The sequence below is a fragment of the Calypte anna genome, chromosome 3, assembly GCF_003957555.1.
Source record: "Calypte anna isolate BGI_N300 chromosome 3, bCalAnn1_v1.p, whole genome shotgun sequence".
In the NCBI taxonomy this organism is placed as follows: domain Eukaryota; kingdom Metazoa; phylum Chordata; class Aves; order Apodiformes; family Trochilidae; genus Calypte; species Calypte anna.
The window spans coordinates 38,660,906-38,685,740 of record NC_044246.1 but is presented as its reverse complement, the minus strand read 5'-3'; the positions used below and the strand labels follow the sequence as shown (position 1 = coordinate 38,685,740).

Here is a 24,835-nt window from a genome sequence, read left to right as displayed (position 1 = left end):
TGTAGTTCCACCAGTCATAGAACACTGAAAATATTCATTAAGTGGAAAAGTGTTTCATGGTTTTTGGAGGATACTTGCGTATATGTGAATGTGTTGTGTGACTGAAAAGCAGCAAAAAGCCAGCAGGCTAAGGTGCTAACAGGACAGAACTGGTTCAGCATGATACTCTCACAAAAAAACCTAGGAAAATAAGAACCAGGAAAAAATAATCATTATAGGATGTATCCCCATTACAGCAGTCTGCTGTCAGGCCATGAGCATTTTCCAGCTATAATCCTGCTGAGGCTTTATTACCTGCAAGGATCTTCATTAACAACTTGGATGGAATGAAAAAAATGGGTTAAGGATATCATGTTGGGAAAGGCAGCAAGCATACTGGAGGTCAGAAGAAGTCAGTGTATGTCTGACAAACTGGAGACACAGTTTGATACCAAAATACTGAAATTCAGCAAAGACAGATGCAGACTGCTTCGCTGAGAAAACAAAAGCAAAAATACAAAACAGAGGAGACTGACTAAACAGCAACAGAAAATAACCTGGGGATTATAACGGACCACAAAAAAAGAACCCAGAGATCAACAGAATTATCCTGCTGCAGCACACGGGAAGCCTAGAACAGAACACACATTCTTTTTCCACATGGTGTTCATGTGTTAAATGTTGCTCAATGGTGTTAACAGCTTTACAGGTCTAGACCCACCTGTTGTGTGGACACAGGGAAACTTCAATAAAATGGCAAGTGCAACCTCTGGTGAGGGTGAACAATGGTCACTGGTGACTTCTGGCACCAAGAAGAGAGCTCCAGCTCCACCAAAATGCTTGCCACCATGAAAAAGGCTCACTGCCCTAAGGCTGAGGAGGAGCCAGATGTGTTTTCAAGCAAAGCATCTGGACTTACTGATCCTGAACAATGCCAGACCACTGGGAGAGAGCAGTGATAAGATAGCACTGGGCAGCTCCCTGGGGAAGAGAAGTTTGGTGATTGACAGGGACCTTGATGCCAAATGTTGTGGAAGGACTCCTGAAGCTTGTCTGACCCTGTATCAGCCCTTGCTATTCTTTCATGAGGGCACCAATGTTAGGTGTGTGGAGACCCAGAAAGTGTTCTCAGCTCTGCTGAGGAAGTGGAAGGGTGTGTGGACTGATATTGCAGGTGAACAACTGTTTGCAGGGACAGTGTTGGCAAAAGAGTTTGGGTTTCTATGACAACGGGACCTTGTCTGAGAATCAAATCAGGCATCCACCTTGCTAAGTGGGGCTCAGGTATCTTTGCCAATAAGATGACTGACCTGGTGAGGATGGCTTTAAACTAGGAATGTCAGGGAAGGGAGGGAGTCATCAGCAGCCCTCTAAGGGGGTGACAGACAAGTTTGACAAACAAAGGGTCTTGGGGGGGGGGAAGATGTGATCAAAAGGGAAAGCAAAAATCATCAAACCAGGACTTGAATGGGGTCACCTCCAGCATTTGCATGGAAGCAAGGAGGTGTCTGCAAGGCACAGTTAATGGAAAAGTGCTTTTGGGGAAATCAAAATGCTAAGGTGCCTCTTGGAAGTGCCTGTACACTAATGCATGCAGCACAGGCAATAAACAGAAGGAATTATGAGATCTGTGTGCAGTTGCAATTCTACAGTCTTACTGAAATCATGGAGACATGGCAGATGGCTACCATGAATGGACTGCTACAGGGGAAGCATATAGGCTCTTTAGAAAGGACAGGGGGGGAAAATAAGGAGGTGGAGTTATCCCTTTTGTGAGAAAACAGATCGTGTGGAGACCTGATCTACTACAGTGACTATGAGATACTGTGGCATTCAAAATCCTGCCAGGAGGGAGCAGGGTGAAAACCAGGACCACAATGCTGGACTTCTTCCTCTTCAAGGCTCTGTTTGGAAGAATTCTGTTGAATAAGGCGGTGGAAGGAAGAGAAATGCAATGGAAGATGGTCATATTCAATGATTACCTCCTCTAAACTCAGGAGTTGTCCATTCCAACAAGCAGGAAGCCAGACAAAAATGTCAGGAGGCCTGCATGCCTGCTCCTGGCAAAACTCGTATGTGAAAAGACAATGGGAGAAATCACAGGTAACCTGAGGAGAATGTCAGACAGAGACACTGTCTGAGCACACAGAGATGCAGTCAAGAAAGCCAAAGTCCAACTGAATTCGGCAAGGGATGACAAAGGCAACAACAAGGGCTTCTGAAGGTATCTAAGTGTCCAAAGGAATCCTAGGAAAAATGTAGGCTCCCTGCTGAATAAAGCAGGGAACCTAGTGACACAAGACTTTTAAAAGGCTGAGGTATTTGAAGACTCAGGGGAACTACTGGTTTGATAGACTCACCTATGTCACTGGGAAGCTGATGCAACAACTACTCTTAGAAACCATTTCCAAACACATGACACACAAGAAGGGGACCAGTAGTAGTCAGCATGGATTCAATAGGGTGAAGTCATACCTGACCAACCATATAACATAACCTTCAATGGTGAAAAGGAGAGATATGGATATTATCTGTCTTGACTTCAGTATGGTTATTGACACTATAAGATCCACACAGAGAAGCAGATGAAGTATGGGGCTCAATGAGCAGACAGTGAGGTGGACAGAAAACTGGCTGAACTGGCTGAGGGTGGTAATCAGTAGCATGAACTCAAGAGGCCAGGGGTCAGTACTGGACCCAATTGTGTTCAACATCTTCATTAATGATCTAGATGGTGGGGGAGAGTGTACCTTCAGCAAGTTTGCTGATGATTCAGAACTGGGAGGAGCAGCTGATAGACCAGAGGTTCATGCTGCCATCCAGAGCGACCTTGACAGGCTGAAGAAAAAATTGTGCTGACAGAAACCTCATGAAGTTCAACAATGTAAGTGCCAAGTCCTGAATCCAGTGAGGAACCCACATGCACCAATACATCCTGGGGGCTGAATGGCTGGAAAGCTTGGCCTAGGGGGTCCTGGAGGGGACCAAGCTGACCATGAACCAGCAATGTGTCCTTGCAGCAAACAATGCCAGTACCATTCTGGGCTGGATTAGGAGGACTGTTGCCAGTGGGGGTTGAGGGATGTGATCCTTTCTCTCTGCTCAGCACTGGTGAGGTCACATATGGAGAGCACTGTGTCTGGTTCTGGGCTCCACAGTACCAGAGAGACATGGACACACTGAAGGGAGTCCAGCAAAGAGTCATGAAGATGATTAAAGGATTATTAAGATGATCAAGGGATTTCTCATATTTGGAAAGGTTTTAAGACCTGGGACAGTTTAGCCTGGAGAAGAGAAGCTTCAGGGATTATCTGGTAAACACATACAAGTATCTGAAGGGAGGGTGCAAAGAGGATGGAGCCTCTTCAGTGTTGTCCAGTGACTGGACTTGAGACAATGAGCACAAACTGAAACTCAGGAGGCATCATCTGAACATCAGAAAAGACTTTTTCACAGTGGGGGTGACTAAGTACTGGCAGAGGTTGCGAGAGAGTCTCCATCCTTGCAGATATCCAAAAGCTGTCTGGGTATGGTCCTGGGTGGTTTGCTCTGTGAGACCCTGTGAGACCCTGAGCAGAAGGTTGGACAAGACAATCCCCTGAGGTCTGTCCCAAACTTCTTTGAGAAGCAATTGTTATTGCATAAGTGGAATGGATAAGTCTTGCAGGGCAGGGGAACAGTAATATGTCAGCTACAAATGGATCCTGTCCTGGGAATAAGCGAGGCAGCTTGTTTCTCAAATCTAATATAAAAAAGGAAATAAACAGTCTGGTGAAGTAATATTAATCAAAAGGTTACCCTGATTGCTCTCGCTTCTGAGGTTCATGAATGGAACATTGCCAGATGAGGTGGGAAAGGTTTGGTTTATTTTGTGTTCCACAACAAGAAAGTAACAACATCTAACAGGAACCTTCTTTATCATTTAACAGTAATTGCATTACTGTACACGTATGGCTAACCATGCAGTTCAGTTCTGCTACTGCTGATCCATGCATGTATTTGCTTCATCACATTGAAAACTAAACTGAAGTGTCTTGTAAGTGGGTATCTTAAAAATTATAGCCCAAATGACCTAATTTACCACCTTGAGAGCTCCTTAAACACAGAAAAAACTGCACAAACCTAAAGGATACGACAATGTGACTCCATACCTGTTAACCTGTAAAGATGTTTCTAAGCCCATGCTATCCCTTTACTGCCACACTGATTAAAAATACTTTTCATTCTAGAATCAAAATGTCACCTAATAAAAACTGTGTTGAAGGTTCACAGCAATTATAAATGCTTACAAATACATCAGTAAAACTGAACATTAATCATTATACTCTCATGCCACTAATGTGGCAATGCAGAAAAAGAACAGCAGATACATAAAATCAAAGAGCGTGTCCAAAATGTCAGTGCTTCAGCTTACTCAAAGATTGCAGAAATTAATTAAGTAGCTGAACATGACAGTGTTCTGACTGGAAAATGATCCCAAGTTTCTGACTTATTATAAGCTAATCATTAAACATTCTTGCAGTTTAGAACTTACCATAGTAAAATGGAAGTGATTCACAAAGACATAGCCATGCACATGAATTTTTTTTATATTTGTATATTAAAATTAGGGGACCAGTTAAGGATGTTCAGCAGCAAACTAGATCTATTTTCTATAGAACAACAACTACTCCTAGCCCAAAAGCAAAGTTAGGCTAAACAAGTCAAATCAAACCTTTGTACATAAAGGTCTACCTCAAAAGATTCATGTGCAAAAATTACCCTATGTCATCAGTGAAGGTCTTCAAAACAGAAAGACCTTACAACATAAAGTGGGTCACACTTTGAGCAGCAGTGCCCTAGAAATATGCCAGCCCTCTGCTACACTGAAAAATAATGGAATGAGCCTATTGATTCTTGAAAGCATGTGTGGGTCATATGGTAGGAAGAAAATCCTGTAGGGTTCTTCTAAAGGCCTTTCTATTAGATTAGGATTTTCCACATGCAGGTAATTGAGAGCAGAAGGAATTACACTTAAGAAGCATGAAAGAAAACAAGGAATAGAAATCCCACCAATGTAAGAGGGATAAACCCTGATTTACAATACCAGAGCCTTTTCATCGACAGTAATTTTAATGAAAAATAATTTTTCATCTTCAACATTTAGAACATGGTAAACTAGTGCCAAATGACCCGTCTATAACTAAATAGACACTGCACAAATTTAACTTCAAATAAATACCAGTCAGTATATACCATTAATAAAACTTCAAAATTTCCAGGCAGGTTTCCTTACCTCTGTTTTGCTTCTTCATACGGATGGATGTGGCTTTAAATTTCACTGCAATGTCATGATAAACTGGAAGGGAGGAAAGAAATAAAAAAAAAAAGGAATTACAGCTGAATTCTTCCCTCCAGAAAAGCTTTACCTCAGCACATTTAAGAAATATCTTGCTTTTTCAGAACTGTACAGGAAATTCGTTTTACTTTTCTCAGAGTTCTTTAAAGAGAAAGGTTAACCTAAGAATTTCTGGGATAAGGAATGTTATTTATTGTTATATTTATTGACAGGAAGCTGAACATGAGCCAGCAGTGTGCCCAGGTGGCCAAGAAGGCCAATGGCATCCTGGCCTGTATCAGGAACAGCGTGGCCAGCAGGTCCAGGGAAGGGATTCTGCCCCTGTACTCAGCCCTGGTGAGGCCACAGCTTGAGTCCTGTGTCCAGTTCTGGGCCCCTCAGTTTAGGAAGGATATCGAGGTCCTGGAGCGGGTCCAAAGGAGGGCAACCAGGCTGGTGAAGGGACTCGAGCACAGACCCTATGAGGAGAGGCTGAGGGAGCTGGGGCTGTTCAGCCTGGAGAAGAGGCAGCTCAGGGGAGACCTCATCACTCTCTACAACTCCCTGAAAGGAGGGTGTAGCCAGGTGGGGGTTGGTCTCTTTTGCCAGACGACTTTCAACAAGACAAGAGGGCATGGTCTTAAGTTGTGCCAGGGGAAGTTTAGGTTAGATAATAGAAAGAATTTCTTTACCGAGAGGGTGATCAGGCATTGGAATGGGCTGCCCACTGAAGTAGTGAATTCTCCATCCCCGGAGATATTTAAAAAGAGACTGGATGTGGCACTCAGTGCCATGGTCTAGCAACCACAACGGTGGTTCAAGGGTTGGACTTGATGATCTCTGAGGTCCCTTCCAACTCAGCCAACTCTATGATTCCATGATTCTATGAATGTTTACACATCTTTGAGTACTATGTTACTACTGTATACAAAATTATCCCTCATTTGAAAAATATGTAGTGTTTACATGCCTTCTATGATCCTCATTTAGCTCTGAAGTGAGCTCACATGATACAATTTTCCTCATATTCTGGTTTTTCTGATAATTCAACTCTTAAACTAAGATTTCCCCCTTGGTTTCAGCGTTCTTGGATTTTCCATACAGAGTATTCACCATTCCAGTCTTCCTGCTTCTGTCTGCTCCAAAAGGAACCCCAAACTCATATCCGCTGGTGGGTGGCTGTTACATACATCTGATTCACTGGCTCAGTCTCTGCATAGTGGATTCTAGTGCTGCAGTCAAGATGGCTCAGAGAGGATCTTGAGGTTGAGTAGAATGGAAAGCATGGTGGAAACACCACCAGCTTTTAATCAAATCTACAACTTGTTAGTGTGCATTAATAATGCTCAAGGAACAGACTCATGAGGATAACTGCAGTGTTGTATTTGTAACCTGAAGTTTTATTATACTGAATATTTATGCAATGACTTGGTTAAATATCTGTACAATCTGGAAGGTGCTACCTTTCAACATTTTTCTGAAAGATAACTGAGTATTTGGTACACTGGTACTGCATCTGACATCAGAGAAGACTTGAATGGTAGTAAAGTGAATTAAAAACAAGCTACCATGAAACATCAGACTGACTTTTCCAGCCCACATTTTCCCCAGATGCTGGGCCTTGTCAGCACACATGGACTGACACAACAGGGAGTAATCTCTGACATACAAAGGGGAATAGCACAGAGGAGTTCACTGTGAAGAAAAGATACAAGCCAGTATCTGACTTCCTTAGCTCAACTTGTGCCAGCAGAGATCTAATCTTGCTACTACCCCCTTCCTCACTTTTAAGAAGCCTGAAACAATGTGGATTAAAAAATTTTAAAGATTTCAAAGGCAGGAGACTAGAAGGGAGATGAAACACTAAATATTTTGATACCACCACTATTTACTTCATATAATGTAATCTTAACTTTTCTTCATGGAACTTCCTACAACTGTTGATACAAACCTGAGTGAAAGTAAGGAGTAAACCACATATTCATTCCAAGTAATGGTGATTTATTTTACTAAGGGACTGACAGTCTGTATATACTAACATTACCACTGTATAGCTAAGAATCTGGGGCTAAGGTTTCATACAGCACACTGAAGAAACAAAATAATGTAGAATGAATAATTACACAATGCATGAGATCAGAGAGGTTTTAGTTAACATATTTTCATAATTTGTAACCAGCTACAACCAGTTCTTGTTGGTATAGTCAGTACTTCATTAAAGTTAAAGGAGTCTAAGAGAATCACAACACTTACTTGTGTGGTTCTGATACAGCTCTATATAATGTAAGCAGCTTATTGCTTTATTTTTTGCCTAGGGAATAAAAACAGAAAACATTTTTCTTCAGTTTTTCTTAAAAGTATTTGAAATTTACCATTGTTCAGTTAACTACATAGAAAAAAAAGGAAGCTACAAAACTTAGGAAAACAGGTTTGCCACATCTGAATAATTTACTGTATGGAAATGAAAAAGCTCTCTTTAAAGAAATGCTTTTTCTGAGGAGGCTTAATATCTAAAAAGTTTTCTTGATATAGTAAAAACTTTATCAATTGTTGTGTATTTTAGAATTACTACTTGAGTAGTTAAGTTGAGCATTACAACACAAACTTGATCAATGTAGATGGACGAGTAACCTTTTGAACTCTAAAGGACACTTAATAAGGTATTTATGTATGAATAGGAGAAAAATCCCTACACAGTAGCTGTATAACCAGATTATATGCTATATAGATGCATAGATAACTGAGCAAGGGGGGATAGGTATGGGCCACAGAGTAAGTAGTAAAAAGAAAGCAAAGTGCACATCAACAGAATCTCACTGCCAGGAAACTTAATTTTTTGTATCAAGATTGATACCAATGGTATCAGTTTGTATCAGATCACAGACATGGACTTGCTTCTTTGCACAGAATACAAGAGATATTGATTATTTAAAGAAATAATAAACTGTGAGCATGAATTATTTGTGCCTTTCATCAAGCAACAAATAATTCCATTGACATACTTTCCGTAAAGCATTCATCCTGTCACCTGCTTTCCCCAGTGCAAAACCTGCAAGACAAAAGAGTCATTTTATTACTGAGAAATGCATGAGACAGGGCCTTCAGAAAACAAAGGGGAAAAAACAGAGAACTTCACAACCAAGTTTAGCACCTCTTATTTCCATCCCATTGCACAGGCCACACTCTGAAAATGGTCTAAAGAAAATCAGTAGAAAGTAACAGTTTAGAAGTTATGACTCTCAAACAACTGGATGCCAATTTCTTGTCAAATGAAAACAAGTAAGGCTTAAGTTATTTCTTTGTGTATTTATCCAAACTTGTTCTAAACAACTGAATAATGTCGACTGCTTCAGCTAAAAAAAGGAAGTCCAGTCTTCTGCTTTGAAAAAACAAGAAGGGAATGAAAGAACAAAATTAAGCTTATGCAGATGTACCAACCATATCTCTACAAAGAGTAGCTCCAAGACCCTAGAAGCAAAGGAGACTGGGTTTATATTAGTGAAATAGAGGATATGAACACCAGGTTTAACAGAATGGTGCGAAAAAAGCTTGCCTGTCTTACAAAGTAAAAATAGACTGACAATTTACAAACTACTACCTAACTGCCTCTGAAGCCTCAGGCCTAATCCTGTTTACCAGGTGCACAATGGTAGCAAATAGTAGATATCTCAGCAGTCGTGGGAGCATTTGCAGTCAGGTCAGAGTAGGACATCAACTGACTGGACAGAAGGAGTAAGATGTGACAACTGTTTTTACAAATTCTGTAGCTAAAGTCTAGGTAGAATGACTTAAAATAATTTTACCTTAAATCAGCAGATCTAGCTTTTTTGTTCTTTTGATGTTTCTGTTGTGCCAGCTGGGGTGTGTGTTAGCTCTATCCAAAAGCCTAATTCAAAACCCAGTGGGATTAGACCCACTGGCCAACACAACTATCTAGAGACAGCTCAGTCATTACTACTCTGCATATGTAATTGTGCTAAGAGTTCTGTTACAAGGAAATCACAACTAAATTGAATGCCTCTGACCAGTATTCTTTCTCCAGTCTTTGCTGAGAAAGAAAAGGAAAAAGGTCTATTTTCACAGTTCTTACTATAAGATACTTCACAATCTTGTGTTTATTTTGATTTCCTCTATCTATGTGGTAGACGGGATTTCGGTGGTCAGACTTCAAATTGCTTGCTGAAGAGACTTTTATAAAGAATTATAATGGAAAAAGCCACAGATCACTGAAGTTACTTTGAAATTGGACTCAAAGGACCCTGAGTATTCTATTATTCCCTAAAAGCATATATTTAGTACTTGTAGGAAGCCCATAAAGTAGTAATGATTAGCTTCAATAAAATAAAAAAGCTTCTTAGAGGCTGAACCAGAAGGCAAATAAAGTCTTCTGATTTGACAAATTCATCAAGAATTTTGGAATCTTGATGAAAGCTGGGACTATCAGTAAACAAGCCTTTAAAAAATAAAAGCAGTAATACTTCCAGCAGATTATGCTGAGACTTTTAAGAAAAAAGAAAAAAAATTAGCCAGACTTATACTAATTCTATACAGAAATACTAACTCTAGCTAGAAAATAACCTAGGAAAATGCACAACCAGTCACGCTGCTCTTTGCAAAGTGGTCACAGCTGTTAGAGCAAATGAAAATAAAAACCCCACTGACATGAAAGTGTTTCCCAAAACCAGAATAAAACAATAGACTCTCTCTGCCCTACTAACCATGGAAGCCCAGGTTCATTTTAGTCAAGCAGAAGCACCTCTGTAGAGAGCACACTCAGCTGAGTTTTGTTCCAACTTTTTTGCTGAAACTTTTTATTCGAGCATAAGGGGATGAATACTCCCTGGGACACGTCAGCTCACCTGCAATTCCATGCACCTTTTGCAGATTCTTTTCCTTGCAGCTAGGTGCCAAAGGCTAGGTGAAACAAATGCAGATATGCACAGCTGAATAACTTCAGGTTTTGTTTTGTTTTTTAAATTTGAACAGTACAGTAGAAAGAAACAGTGTGTACATAAAAGCATAAGTGACCCCTTCTGGTTGGATCTACCAGGGGTTAGATCTATCACTCTAGAGTTAAAAAAAAATAATAATTTTTATTGCTGCATCACATATGTTCCAAAAGTATTAACTTATTACTACTTTCCCCGTATTTCTTCTTACACAAAACAAAGTGTCCCAAAGAATATATACATAATTTGATTGTAAAGCTTACTTTTATAGAGGAAACTCATAATTCTTACAAATAATTGAATAATGTCAAGTGAGAGAAAGGGCGAATTTTAAATTATTTTTTTAATGTATAAAAAGACCATTTAAATCACCATACTTCCCAAAGTTCCACAACAAAAAATGATTGATTTGGCATCTTTCACATACAGTAAATTCACACACCTGCAGCTCCTTTACCATTTCCAACAGCCACTAAAGCACGTATTGATTTTTTTCTGCCTTCCTTTGCCTTCATACAAAACACATTTTTCACCTGAAGGAAAAAACAAACATAAAGCATCTTGTTATGGCACAGTCCAACTGTATTTTTTTTTTAAAGAAAGTCAGTTTACCAAATAGGAATTAAGAGGTCTGTGATTGAAACCTTACAATATATACTGTCTTTGCCAATGGATATCATCTGCAGTAGGACACTGGATTCAAGTCATGAAATACGTAAAGACTACTAAAAATCTATACTCAGGTATGGAAGAAGTTACCTTGGTACAGTTTCAATAAAATATCCCCTTTGTTGTGTTTGGCTGGACAACAGATAATGCTCTACTGCTGCTAGCTTCATGCATGATTTCAATCATAAGAAAAAAAAATGGAAAAAAAATTAGTAACTCACTGCCCCATTCTTGTTTTAACATATTTTAGAAGCACTCTCTGGAATTGCTCAAGGTATGTTGTTGATTTACATGGGTTGAAGCTCAGGATTAAAATCTGCTTGCAGACTGCAAAAGGCAGACTCAATTACTAACATGACAGCTGCTAAAGGGAAGACTTCATTTAAGAAAGGAAAAGAAGAAAATGGTATCTCATTCCTGGAGCTAGAAATGTTTACAGAAATTCTGCGAGAGATTCAAGCAGTGATACAAGAAATCTATTTACTTTGAAGTAGGGGGATACAACAACAACTGGGGGGACAGGTGGTTATGGTTAGCTTCCTGGAAATCTAAATTTGCTTCTACCTGTGCTACAGACTCCTTTGTGTGACTATAGGCAAGTCACTAATTCATAGCCTCTCACCTTATATGAGACTATGGCACTCAGTGCCATAGTCTAGTGACTGTGGCGGTAGTTGATCAAGGGTTGGACTCGATGATCTCTGAGGTCCCTTCCAACCCAGCCTATTCTATGATTCTATGATTCTATGATAGCCTAATATATTTTTTGAGACCCTTTGTCCATCTAGCTTCTGTTTTGCTCATATATTAAACTATATGTTTATTTAAATGAATACGCATATTTTATAGATAGCTTATATACTGTATATAATACAAAAACAATACAAAATTTATAAATAAAATATTAGATAAAATTACATACTGGATATTGCTTGACTGTGTCTCAGAATTACCAATCAAAAGGTACAAGTTACTTCATGGCTCATTTCTCCCCTTCTTCTCAAATGAATCATGGTCTGATTTCTTGAAGCCTCAATACAATTTCCATAAATTATTGTAACAGATAAATTCAACATACACGAGTTAAGTAGTGCTCTCTCCTTTTCCCTATACGTTATTCTTCAGTAAGCTAGTCTGTTTGCAACGTTATACATCTGAAACTGGATTATTATAGAATGGCTGGTCATGGCTCTAACATTCTTACTGAAATGTAAGAATGTAAATGTACAAAATGTAAATGTACAAAAAAACCCACAAATCAGGAAAGTCTAAACAAAAAAAAATTTAAAAAATTCCACTAAAAATCCATAACTCGGTATGGATTAGGAATGAGTGCATCTGAAAGATTCCACCTTGCTTTCATTAAAATAAAGATGCTGTTAAATTCAAGGTGCACATATATTCTAGAGAGCACTTCAAAGAAATATCAGCTTTGCAAATTGCTTATACTAATTTTTTTTCTGCAATCTTACTGCTTTCTTACAAGCTAAAAAATCAAGCCCCCTAAGATGAAAGTGCCTGTGGAAATAGGTTATTTCCAGAAATTGCAAAATAATGACGAGAGTGAAGTAATCAGATGTCTCCAGGAGCATCAAGAGCACAATACGTTTCCTTTGCACATTGTTTTGCATCTTTCACTGCCCATCTGAATAAGTACTTGTAGAAAGAAAAGTTGGCATGCACCTTGTCAAAAAGAAAGGTTGAGATGTTTGTAAAAGTCTACTCGAAAGTTATTTTTTTCCCTCTCCAGAAGGTGGCAATAAAGTCACATGCAATGAGCTTCTCCAGAAGCCTTCCAAAAACTGCACTTCTCAGCTGTTTCTGAGCAGCTCTGAAGGAAAATGTGTTCAGTCACCCATCACAATCAGTGCTATTTCATCTCTCCTGAAACGCTCTGAAGGCCTTTCAAGCTTGATAATGTGCACAAGCAGCCATGACTGCTGGAACAACACTGTCCTTAGATTCTCTCTGCCACAGCCTTGTGCCTTTTTACATCAAAGGAAGCAGTGCTCTTCTGGAGCCCACTCAGCATCCATTCCCTTCCATCATGGAAATGAAGCATGCAGCTGAAAGCTTATCATTAAACCACACTGGAATTAATTAATGCCCAATCAACAGCATGCCATTTTTAAAACAGCACGACCTCAAAAAAAGTGACTGAAACTAAGACACAATTACCTCTTTTTCCTAGATTGCCACTCAAGCCAGATTTAAAGCCAATTTTTAAAATTTGAAAACAGATCCATGCTCAACTTTAATCAGTGTACCTCAAATTGATTGACTCCCTGTATCCATTACCTCATGGTGATTAATGCAATTTCAGCTTTCTTTCAGGAGATGAAGGAAGAACAGTGTCTCTCAAATACAAACCAAAACCACCTCAAATATTTATTCAGGGGATAAATGGCAAGAAACAGTTTCAAAGGTGGAGTTGAAAGTCTGGAAATGGGCTACAGTCAGAGACAGCTGGTAGGGGTTCCTGTGATTTCAAGTACTTAGCAGCTGTTGCACTCTGTTGGAAAAAGGTAAGAACGCCATGCTTTCCTAAAAGACTCTTCCCTAAGAGACTTTTTTCTTGTAAAAGCAGAACAAATGACGGGTCAAAATGACTGCCCTTATCTCCTTTCTAGACATCATATTCTAGTCATGATTTTTAGGACTCTGCCACCTCTGGGCCACACTCCGGACACTGCTTTTCTTTTGCTGCTTTTTATGCAGCCCACATGGCATCAGGACTGCTGGTCACACATACTTGTGGTACATGGTACAAGGTGGGTCAAAATAAAATGAGAGCAGGGTGCAGTGCTGAAAGAAAAGCACTTGAACACAAGTGAGCCTAGAGAGGCTCAGTGACATAGTTAAAAGGTCTGGGAAGCCAGTAACTCAAAAGAATTGAGAAATAAACTTGTAAATAAAAATCAAGCCTGTGTGAGCTAGCACGTCCGTATCAACCTTCTCTTCTCTGTGAAAAGCACCCAGGGCAAAGCAGATTTGCACCAGCATGACAGAACATCTCCCAGTTGTGACTTCAGTTTATGATACCTAAAAACCAGAAATTGCACAAGCTAGCTGGAGAGCAGAACTAGCATTGCTGACAAGTGACAAGGATGTCATATGGCTTCTCTACAAGCGTGCAAATGGTGGACACTGGCAAGGTCTATGCCTCAAGAGCAAGCAAAATATTGTCTTCTGGTATGATTACCGTGTGATCAAGTTAGTGAATTTATCAATCCATACTGATGTTTAATGTCAGTGCTAGGGAGGGCCAAATTCAGTAGCCTAGCAGAGGAGAGGATGCCATAGTTTCATGCTCCTAAGTACACAAGCAGCAAGGTGATGACGTATGTCAGGAGTGGACATGACCTCCTGGAGCTCCAGGCTTGGGAATTTGTCCTGCTTGGCCAGAGTAGCCCAATCCGTGCCATTTCCCTTGCACTTAATCCCTGCAGACTTCACACACACAAAGCAGTGAGATTGGACAGAGAGATACTAATGAAAGGATTTAATAACCTGCGGTTATTAGGTACAGGGCTCAGTCAGCCAAGCATACTGACTGCAACATCTTAAATGCAGCCAGTCCCTTCTATTCTCCTCCTTTCTGTCTTTGTTCTTCTTCATTCCTCCCCAAGTCCTTCCTCTACACATTGTTTCAGCAGTTTGAACAGTTCCAATGACACTCCTCCAACACCCTGGACCTTCAGGTTTGCATCCTCATCTGTTTCAAGTTACTGGTTTGCCTGCGGCTTTTGGATAGCCCACCAATGAGTGTGACCAACTAGGTTAGTTTCCTTGCATCCCTTTGAATCCCCTGCATTCCCTAATGTGTCCCCTGCTTCTTGGCAGTAATCACCCCTAAGTTTGTGGGGTGCTCTGGAGAGTCCTTTTGTGACATGACCTCAGTCTCTCTTGGCCAACAGTAGAATAAACAAAGTACTTCTCTCCTGAAAGATTTGATTCAGTAGCTATATCCTCTGAGAAGCAGGAAGCTTAGAGCCACCCATCCTGCTCACAGTGCATCCAAGTGGCAATACAGGAAATCCTCTACCCCTCTCTCAGCAAAACTGATTAAAGTTTTTGACCAGTTACTTTAGGTGTTTTTCATACAGGCTGACTCATCACAGCTCTGGGATAAACATCAAGTGCAGTTCTCATCCAAATTAGTAATAAACCAAATCTGCAGAGAAACTATTGACTAAACAATGTCCAGTGCTGAAAGTTTTCCTACCACATGTGTAAAACTCTCTTTCATAATTCACTGAGAAAAAATTAACTCAAATGCCCCGCAGACACAGCATGTGCCTAAAGGTAGCTTCATACTACAGCTCACATCTGAGTATAGATTTTTCAGGTCAACTCCACAATAATGCAAGCCAAAAGCCACACCACATCTGAAATGGCTTTGTCTGCTTTTCAAATGATGATCTATAATCATGCTGAATTACAATCCACTTAGAAGCTTCTGAATGTTTTAAATGCCAATTAATCTTTCCACAGTCTGACAGGTGTTAAGATAAAAAGGACAATGTATTAGTCAACAGAACCAGTTGAAGTCTGCAACTCTAAAGACAGGGCAAAACCCTTCACAACTCCAAGAACATCAGAAATAAACTCTAGTGCACAGCTCTGACCTCTCATTCTTTCCTGTGACAGTGTATTTCAGGAACTACCTTAAAAACTGTCTGAAATTTTCACTCTGTCTAAAGACACTGTCAGTATCATCCTGGAAACAGAAAACACCCTGTAGTACTAAAAACCTAGCACTCCAATACCCCAGAAGTACTTTCAAACCAACATCTAATTTGAACTAAATTATTACTCAGACACTATTCTGTACATCATGTAATTTTGCAGTCAAGGATGTCAAACAGTGGATCTCAGACACTGTAATTTCATGCAGCTTTTCCTTTCCCCAAGCCTTTCTTATCGCATCCTTTGCAAAAAACAATAGCTAGAAAACAATTTCCAATGACTTATAAAAAGAAACAAAGGTTTTATACTGCGTAATAATGAATATTTTTTTTGTCACAAGAAGCAAGTCTACCAAGATTAATTCATGTCTAAAACCAAACATGTACTCATGGGGTTTTTTGCTGCTTTGTGGGAAGTTGTAACTGTGACCTTACATTCTCTTAACAGCCCCCTGCTGCATCTAACACTTATTTTTGTTTACTGGATGTGGAACAACTGACTGTAGAATGTTATATTGCTTTTCTATGTTCATATTCCCTACAGATAACTCTAGTTGCATGCACTTTTGTAACAATAAATTTAGAAAAACTTAAGATCATTCACATCATTTGGACCCAACAAATCTTTGGTTTCCTGACTTTACACCTGCTTTCCACATGTAAACATAAAGCTACTGTTCCTGAAGCAAGTCAGTTCTCAATGGCAAGTCAGTTCTCTCTAGTGTCACCATCTCTGAACAGTCCTAGAACAGAATGAGAGTTCTCAACAAACCAATCAACCCTGCCTACTGCCCCACTGATATCTGCCAAGGGTTGCATTCCCATAGTTAAGTACGTGACATTCAGGTGACATTCAATGCAAGAACATAAACCTTGTAACACTGAGTTTCTGCTAATCTTTACCAGCTAGGGAATAGTGACTGTTCACTCCTGCTCAGATTTTGGCTAACACACAGTTCACAGATAAGGCCTGATGTATGCCAGAAGCAACTCCATTAGACTGAAGTGAGAGCACACATGATGGCCAGGAAGGTCTAAAGGTTATTACACAGCCACGTCCACATGCAGCTTTCATCCTTGCATACTAATTGTCTGGCAGTTTTATCAGAACCCCTTAAATCATGGCAATGGTACAGAACAAACTTCCAAGGAAGATGATATGAATATGTCATCTTACCCCAAAAGACTTTGGGAAAGAACAACCCCAGGTACCAGTATAAGCTGGGGACTGAGCTGCTGGAGAGCAGCATAGGTGAAAAGGACCTGGGGGTGCTGGTGGATGGAAGGATGGCCATGAGCCAACAATGTGGCCAGAAATACCAATGGCATGGGGGATGGTTAGTGGGTCGAGAGAGGGTCTCCTCCCCCTCTACTCTGGCCTGGTGAGGCCACATCTGGAATACTGTGTGCAGTTCTGGGCTACTTTTTTTACTATGCTGCAATGCTGATTTTGGAAAAAAAAAAAGAAGAAAATTTCATTTGAGGGTGGATGATAGATGAAATAAGCCTTCCAGTTAAAATAAGAATGGCATATGTCAACAACAGCTGTAATTTTAATTACCACTATTATTATGTTATCTTAAACAGGAGTAATTATTACTATGTTTGGTCAGAGAATTTTCTCTTATGCATTTTCTTTGCTCCTGTTTACATGAGCAAAACAGGAAACATGCCTTCGTGTTGGGAGGGAAAGAAACAGATAGCCCAAGTACCCTAAGTAACACAATAATCTATAGGAAAGACAAAACCAAAACCAATATGCAGTCCCTGCTGGTGTTCCTTCACACTCACTCCTGAAAGCTTTTTTTGTTGTATGTCAACTTAAGCTCCAGTTTACATAAAAATTTAACCTTACCTGTACTCTATTTTACAAGCAGGGAAAAATCAAGTTAGCTTTTCTCTTTCTATGTTATAAGAAAATACTTTAATAAGCTTTTTCTCACTTTTAGTGAGGGAGCAGAGTCTTTTTAGTAGCACAATCACAACTAAAAGGGCTTTTGTATACTCATAATGCATTCTTTTAAAATGGCTTTCCATTTCTTGCTGCAAACTATAATTTTCCAGTGATTATTACTTTGATTTCCTGTACTGTTGTGAAGATAAAGATAATGGAAAAGACATACAGAAATAGCATCATATATGCCACCTATTTTAAAAAAATGAATGCTAAAGAAGATGCTTATTTCAAAACTCATTGTTTTTATCAGGAAATTGTAGGACTCAAGTTATCTTGGGCTCCCTGCTGGATTTGAATATAGAAGTTTTCGCTGCTGCTATTTTTCTGCAAAAACCACTCCTCTTTCTCAGCTCACATCTGTGGCAATCTCATATGATAGTAGAGCCCCAGCCTGCTTCTAAAAGCTTTTTATTATCCAGATATAATAAAGCCATAAAACAGATTTCTACAACACACTATAGCATTGCAACTTATTTTGTTGTTTAATCTAATGAATTTAACAGTAAATAATTTTGGCAGCACTGAAAGGCCAACTGCAGTAAATATCTACTGCAGTATCCAAACTGACAGCCAGTTGCAATGTGTCAAAGTAACAAAACAACCACTTTTCCGCAAAATGTTCTTTCAGTTATCTGAAAGCAATGGCAGCTGCAGCACTCACTAACAAAAAATCACCTTTTATGAGCAGTGTCCATGCAAGTAACCTGTTACAATGTGCCTTTTGACACAGACACAGCTGAAGTGCTTCAAATAATCTTTGCAACACCAGAGTAAAAAGCTCGCGGTGTCCAGGCCACCGCTGTGGTGGTGCAGATCCTCCCTTCAATGAGCCACGCTGCAACATCAGCATCAGCCAACATTGTTCTTGCTTTAGAGCCCACAAGTGCAGCAGGCCTAAGCTTGTTCTTTTTTTATAAATTTAGAAATTAGAAAGAATTTCTTTATGGAGAGAGTGATCCGGCATTGAAATGGGCTGCCCAGGGAAGTAGTGGATTCTCCGTCCCTAGAGATATTTAAAAAGAGACTGGATGTGGCACTCAGTGCCATAGCCTGGCAACCGCAACGGTGGTTCAAGTGTTGGACTTGATGATCTCTGAGGTCCCTTCCAACCCAGCCAATTCTATGATTCTATGATTCAACAGCAGATACAGTAGGCTGGTACAATCTGCCATTTTCTGGTCTTCCCTGATGGAACAGTCAGTTTAGATAACTGGGTACCTTCCTGTCCCAGTGCAAAGACAGCGATTTGGAGAGATCAGGCACTCCCTAACCATACCAGGAACTGTTGTTTGCAGAATGGACATGAGACTCCTCCTGCTCGGAACACAGGCCCACCTAACCCAAATTGTGGCTATCATGGAAAAATAATGACCAAAGCAAAGAATCTCAGGACCCTACAAATATTGGTCTTAAGAGGAAAGCTCCCTGGGAAATCACCAAACTGCAGCCCCACATCTCACGAGTCTCACACAGGAAGCTGGTTCATTTGAAAGAGTAAGTAACCAGCCACTTCTCTTAAAGATGTGAGGAAATCAAATTATATCAGGCTGTTATAATTTGAGTCTGTTTTGGGGAAGTCTAGACACATGCACAACAGCATATGCAACACGGCATAGAAGCATGCAATCCATTTATTATTACAACAAAACACCTGTGACAAAAGTCCAAATTCACCACTTTTCTGTCATCTCTAAGCACCAGTAACAAATCTTTCAGGAGTCCACTTAGAGACACTTTAGAAAACAGAAAAGCGTTGATAATGAACTCGGGTTTATATTCATGTGTGGGTAGATATACATGACATATAGAGCATTAAATATGAATTGCCACTGAAGGTCAGATCCTTTGATAAATGTTATCTTCAGATTTAGAGTGAATACATTCATCAACGGAAAAGATAATCCTCATTAAATGAACTTTAATTTAATCTGTTCTTGTGAATACCAGTACTGCTTCACACATTTTGTTGAAAACTCCAAAAAGCCATAGCTGATCTTAAAATAGCAATTTAGTTTTAAAATAAAAAGTTACCATATCCAAAGCATAAAACAGCATTGTCAAGATAACAGAAGGAACCCTACAAATATTCATCTCACTCTAAGTGTTGGAACATAAAATTAAAAATGAAAAAAAAAAATAAAATGAGAACTTAATTCAAGAAAGATTTACTCAGGCAGCAAAGGTGAAGAAAGGTCTACCAAAGAAGCTTCAAATTAATCCAAAGAGACTAAAGTATGAATATGAGATTTTACTATGATCAAAATGAAAAATCTTGATACAGAATAACTTGTTTCCAAGTGCATTCTGATAATTAAGAGCACGTTGCCAGTTTTGTCAGACAGAGGAATTAAAAAGGATTTGCATGACGGAAAAACAGCTGTTCCAACAGTATATGGGAAGCCAGCAGATGTAGGTATTTTTGGATTTTAGCAAAGCTTTTGATACTGTCTCTCACAGTAGCCTTCTGTACAAAATGCCCACCACACAGCCAGACATGTCCATAAGAAGTTGGGAGAACTGGCTGAAGAGTCAGGCTCCAAGAATTACAGTAAATGAGATTTCAACAGGCTGTTTCAATAGTTGTGGCCAGACAAGAGTGGGATTACCTGGGGCTCAATTTTTAGGATCAGAACTCTTCAATGTTTTTATAAATTATCTGGATGCAGGAGTCAAGAGTACATCAAGTAAGTTTGCAGACTCCCCCAAGGGCAGAGAGGCTTTACATAGAGATCTGGGTAGGATAGGCAATTGCACAACCACCAACCATGTGAAATTTCACCAAAAGGGAGCGATAGATTCTGCACCTGGGGCAGGCTAATCCTGGTTTTATGTACAAATTGAGTTTAAGAGGCTGGAGAGCAGCCCCACAGAAAGAGATCTTGTGGGTTGCATTGATGTGAAGCTGCATGAGTCAAGTGTCTCCTGGCAGCCAAAAGGGCCATCTGTGTCCTGGGGTGAATCAAACATAATTTAGCCAGTCAGTTGAGGGAGGTGATTGTCCCACTTCACATTGCACTAAGCTGCAGTCCCATTTTGAGTACTGTGTGCAATCTTGAGCACTTCCATGTAAGTGTGTGCAGAGGAGGGCGACCAAGATGGTGAAAGGTCTTGAGGACAAGACTTGAGAGGAGCAGCTGAGGTCCCTTGTTTTGTTTAGCTGGGGGAAGAAAATGCTGAGGGGTGACCTCATGACAGTCAGTAACTTCTTACTAGCAGTTTTGTCTGAGAAAAAACCTTCACACTTCACTAGGTTCCCTATTAGGGTAGTTTGTGAGTTATTAAAGGTTTATCTGCAGGCTTTTCAACATCAGAGTTACTTGAAACCACCTTTGAATTAGATATTACATGCTCAAAAGAGAAGATAAGGCCCTGAACGAATGAATGACAGATTATGTCATGCAGTTGAAACAGAACACCAAACTAATTGCTATTGCCATATAATTGACTCAGCAAAGACTGGTGAAATAACTGCAAGCTCAATATAAAACTGTCAGAATTATTTTAAGTCCTTTAAGAGATTTGCAATACTTACTTCAATGACTCTTGTTTCAAAATCTTCATAAGTTTCTGTTGAGAGAAAAATAAGGTATTAAATTTCCTTGCATGATTTACCTGTCAGCACAGCTTCCTGTAGGTGGCAGAATTTAAAAAGGACATGCTTCTTATGTAACAGTTATTTATAAAGTAATCTCAGCAATACGCAGAAAAGGTAAAAATAATTTGAACAAACTTATCTGAAGTGAGCTTTATTAGCTGCTTCTTTTTAATAAGACCTCAGAAAAGTTTTACATTACTGTTCAATCTCTTTTATAATAAGGTCAGTGAAAAAAAAGCACATAGCTCTTCTATAAAGCATGAGTGTTGGTTTCTTTTCATTTCTTAAGTAAAACCAACACCTGTGAAGAAAAGTATCTTAAAAAAGCCTCAGTTAAAATGGTAATTTCCATTAAAGTGTAATACTACTCTCCAACACAGGTCCTGCAATAATTAAGAGATGACAACTGCACAATAGATTCATTGTGTTCTATTAGGACCCAAACCTCAACTGCAATCAATATCTCATCTCATCTTTTAAAGTACCCTGTGTGCACGGAAGTTAAGATAGAAACAGTCTCCAAAGACTGCTCAATATAAATAACCAGAGGCACAAAGGAAGAAATGGTGAAGTAAGACATAAAATTTAACTGCTTTGTTTGAAAAATGACACACAAAGAAAAGCTGATAGACATCCTCAGAAACTGCTGAATATTTTGATCACAAGCTAAGCTATATATTTTCTCCAAATTAAATCTGAAACTTACTTTTGGAAATCACTGTAACTTACCACTTACATTGAAGCATTTTTGCTAAATCATATTTGATATTCTTAATTATTTCCAATGGCAGAAATGCTGTTGAAAACAACTACCCACAACATATTAAGAAAAGAATGTTCTGGGTTTTCACTGGTTGGTAGTGTAAACTGCCTTCTTTCCTAAATAGTGCTCTAAAACTATAAACAAACCCCAGATATCATATACATAAAGGCTGTAAATGTTTGTTGTTTGTTTGTTTGTTTTTTAAAATGTAAATCATCAAATGGGTCACTTGCATCATGGCCAATATTGTTCAGAATATTCTGAAACTTGTATTAGATGATAAACATGGATTCAAAGAAACTGCAAGCATTCCTTGACATATATTTCTATTAAATTCCAGAAAGAGAAGGAGGTGGAGGGGTAAACCAAAACAACAGCCACTTCAAATAATTAAGAATCCCAGAGCCAGACATCCTTTTTTTGTTCCCTTTCAATTTCCAATTCTGCCTTTGCCATCAAAGACAATTACAGTACCATTTGTTTTGTCTAGTATGTGTTAAGGATTCTGCATTGTAAAATAAAAATCACTTCTTCAAAGTATTAATGAAGCACTGAAATGGAGCTCTGGTCAGGTGAACATTACATATTCAGCTTTAAGTGGCAGACACATCCTTTCCACTGCACAGAAAGTATTAAGTTTCTGCTCTGTCATTAGAAAAAACTTAAAAAAAAGTAAAATGTTTTTGAAATGTCTCGCAAAGCTGTAGGGGAGGAAAGAGCAAGAATACTGAAGAGCTCTGGGCATGATACAGGCATCTACGTGTACTGCCTCCAAAGGCAGCAAGTCAAGTGAGAGAGCACAAAACCACGCAAAGAGCAGCCCAGACAGATTTATCCATAGGCCTTCACCCTGTCACAAGCTGGAAGAAAAAGACAGCAAGCAAATCCCCTAGGCTTGGCTTTCAGCAATCCCACTAGCACTTCTCAAAATCCATTTTATAGAAGCAGGCAGAAATGCTGCAAATCACAGATACTGCCAGAAATATCCATTTTCTCTGAGCTTCTGAGTTTGTTTCAAAACATGATGCTTTAATAAAGCACACAAATGCTTTAATATAAACTGCAAATATATTTGTTTCTTTTTATGTGATAGAGAGAATACTTATAAATTATCTCTATTTTAATACAGATACATTTTCTACAAGGAGTATCCTGTTACCAGTTTTATTGTAGGAAAAAACCTACTGATTCTGAAAACAATGGATAATGGAGTAAAATGCCATGTCTTGGAATCAGAAGCAAAATAGACAAGAAATCCTTCCAACCTCCTGCCTTTCCAACTTATCTCAGGAACAAGAGCATTTCAGTATAGCATAGAGAAACAGAGCTATTTAAAGTATTTAATACTTATTTTGTTTGCTGTAGTCACAGTAAGATTCTGGATAAAGTCTTGGGAGCTGGGAACAGTATAGTGGTGAAGAACTGCGGACTCATTCCTTCACCAAGTATTGCTTCATCATTTACACGCATCCTCCAGTGTGTTTATAAACATAATCATCTTGGCACAATTTAAAGATCCATTAGTCTACAAGACTTCTAGCTCACATGAGAGGATATGAGTGCTGACAGGCACCCTTCCCTCTCTGAAGCGTCTTCAGTTGCAGATAAAACAGTAAACTTAGAAAAAAAAATTATTTCAGATTGAAAGATAACGAATTGTTCTTTTTCTACTCATAGCTACCACAATAAGTAAAAATGTAGTGGAATAAGATCCGCCTAAAAGAATGAAGCACATACAACCACAATGTGCCCCCAATATCTATTTTTTTAATATATTAATCAGTTACAATCAAATTTGTCAGATGCTGAAGGCTTAAAACAGTGAGGTTTCTACAAACTTTCTGCCCATTTTAATTTAAAAATATGAATGCTGCTGAAGGGAAGCTGCAGCATATTCTCAGTCTTTCTTTGTTACCAAAGAATCTAATACCAGAACACTAGGAAGGGCTGAACTGCAGAACCTTGATCAGAACTCAGGCTTACTTAGACACCAGGGATTCCAACCATGCCATGGTCTCAGGACAACAGAATTCATTGGGTTTGGCAGTTTCAGGTCTCAAAACACCCTGACAGTGCTTTGCACACAGCCAATGTCCCAGTTACCCTGCAAAATCATTAACTCTCTGAATAAAAAGATGCTGAAAGAACCCTGGGGACATTAATTTCCTTTTAATCTGTTACTGATTATAGTTATTTTAGTGTACACTAATCAGAAACTGGTTTTGTTCAAGAGCATTTATTATACAAGTTGCAAGTTTCATTCTCCTATTTTGACTGTAGTACCTTTTCCTCTTTTTGGCAGAACTTGCCTACTACTGCCTCCACAAAGCAAAGTTCAATGCAAATAATCAACATCAGTAGTATCACCCAAAAGCAAAATCAAGGAAAAATAGAGAAGGTAAAATTCATACACGCATCAACGTTGTTTGAAATGGCTGCCATTTCTTTTAATGGCATAAACTAGGTGAAAATATACTTGAATTTAAACACAACAGTCATGTGTTCATAGTATGGAACTAGAATGGTGAATTTTTCTTGACTCTCTCTATATTCCATCACTGGCTTATGAGGAATTTGGAATCAGTTTCTCAAATCCACTATTTTTTAGTTTAAGATTCAGTGATGGACTGCCTAAGATGATTAAGGGAGTGGAACATCTCCCTTATGAGGAAAGGCTGAGGGAGCTGGGTCTCTTTAGTTTGGAGAAAAGGAGACTGAGGGGTGACCTCATCAATGTTTTCAAATATGTAAGGGGTGAGTGTCAGGGAGATGGAGTTAGGCTTTTCTCAGTGGTGACCAGTGATAGGACAAGGGGTAATGGGTGTAAATTGGAGCATAGGAGGTTCAAGTTGAATATTCGAAAAAATTTTTTTACTGTAAGGGTGACAGAGCCCTGGAACAGGCTGCCCAGGGAGGTT

The 24,835-nt window shown here is 39.2% G+C and overlaps 1 protein-coding gene across 2 annotated transcripts in view; it reads right to left on the bottom strand.

The window, feature by feature from the left end:
• Window positions 1–24,835, bottom strand: part of MRPS5 (mitochondrial ribosomal protein S5) — a 51,805-nt gene that overhangs the window by 5,558 nt on the left and 21,412 nt on the right. For both annotated transcript variants that reach the window (XR_003987419.1, XM_030448406.1), the window contains exons 5-9: window positions 21,092–21,126; window positions 10,688–10,778; window positions 8,299–8,345; window positions 7,550–7,607; window positions 5,255–5,317 (exon numbers count right to left, since the gene is read on the bottom strand). Coding sequence is in view for 1 of the 2 variants with exons in the window: in XM_030448406.1 (XP_030304266.1) it covers window positions 5,255–5,317; window positions 7,550–7,607; window positions 8,299–8,345; window positions 10,688–10,778; window positions 21,092–21,126 (294 nt within the window). In the remaining variant the exon portion in view is untranslated. The remainder of the gene's footprint in view (window positions 1–5,254; window positions 5,318–7,549; window positions 7,608–8,298; window positions 8,346–10,687; window positions 10,779–21,091; window positions 21,127–24,835) is intronic.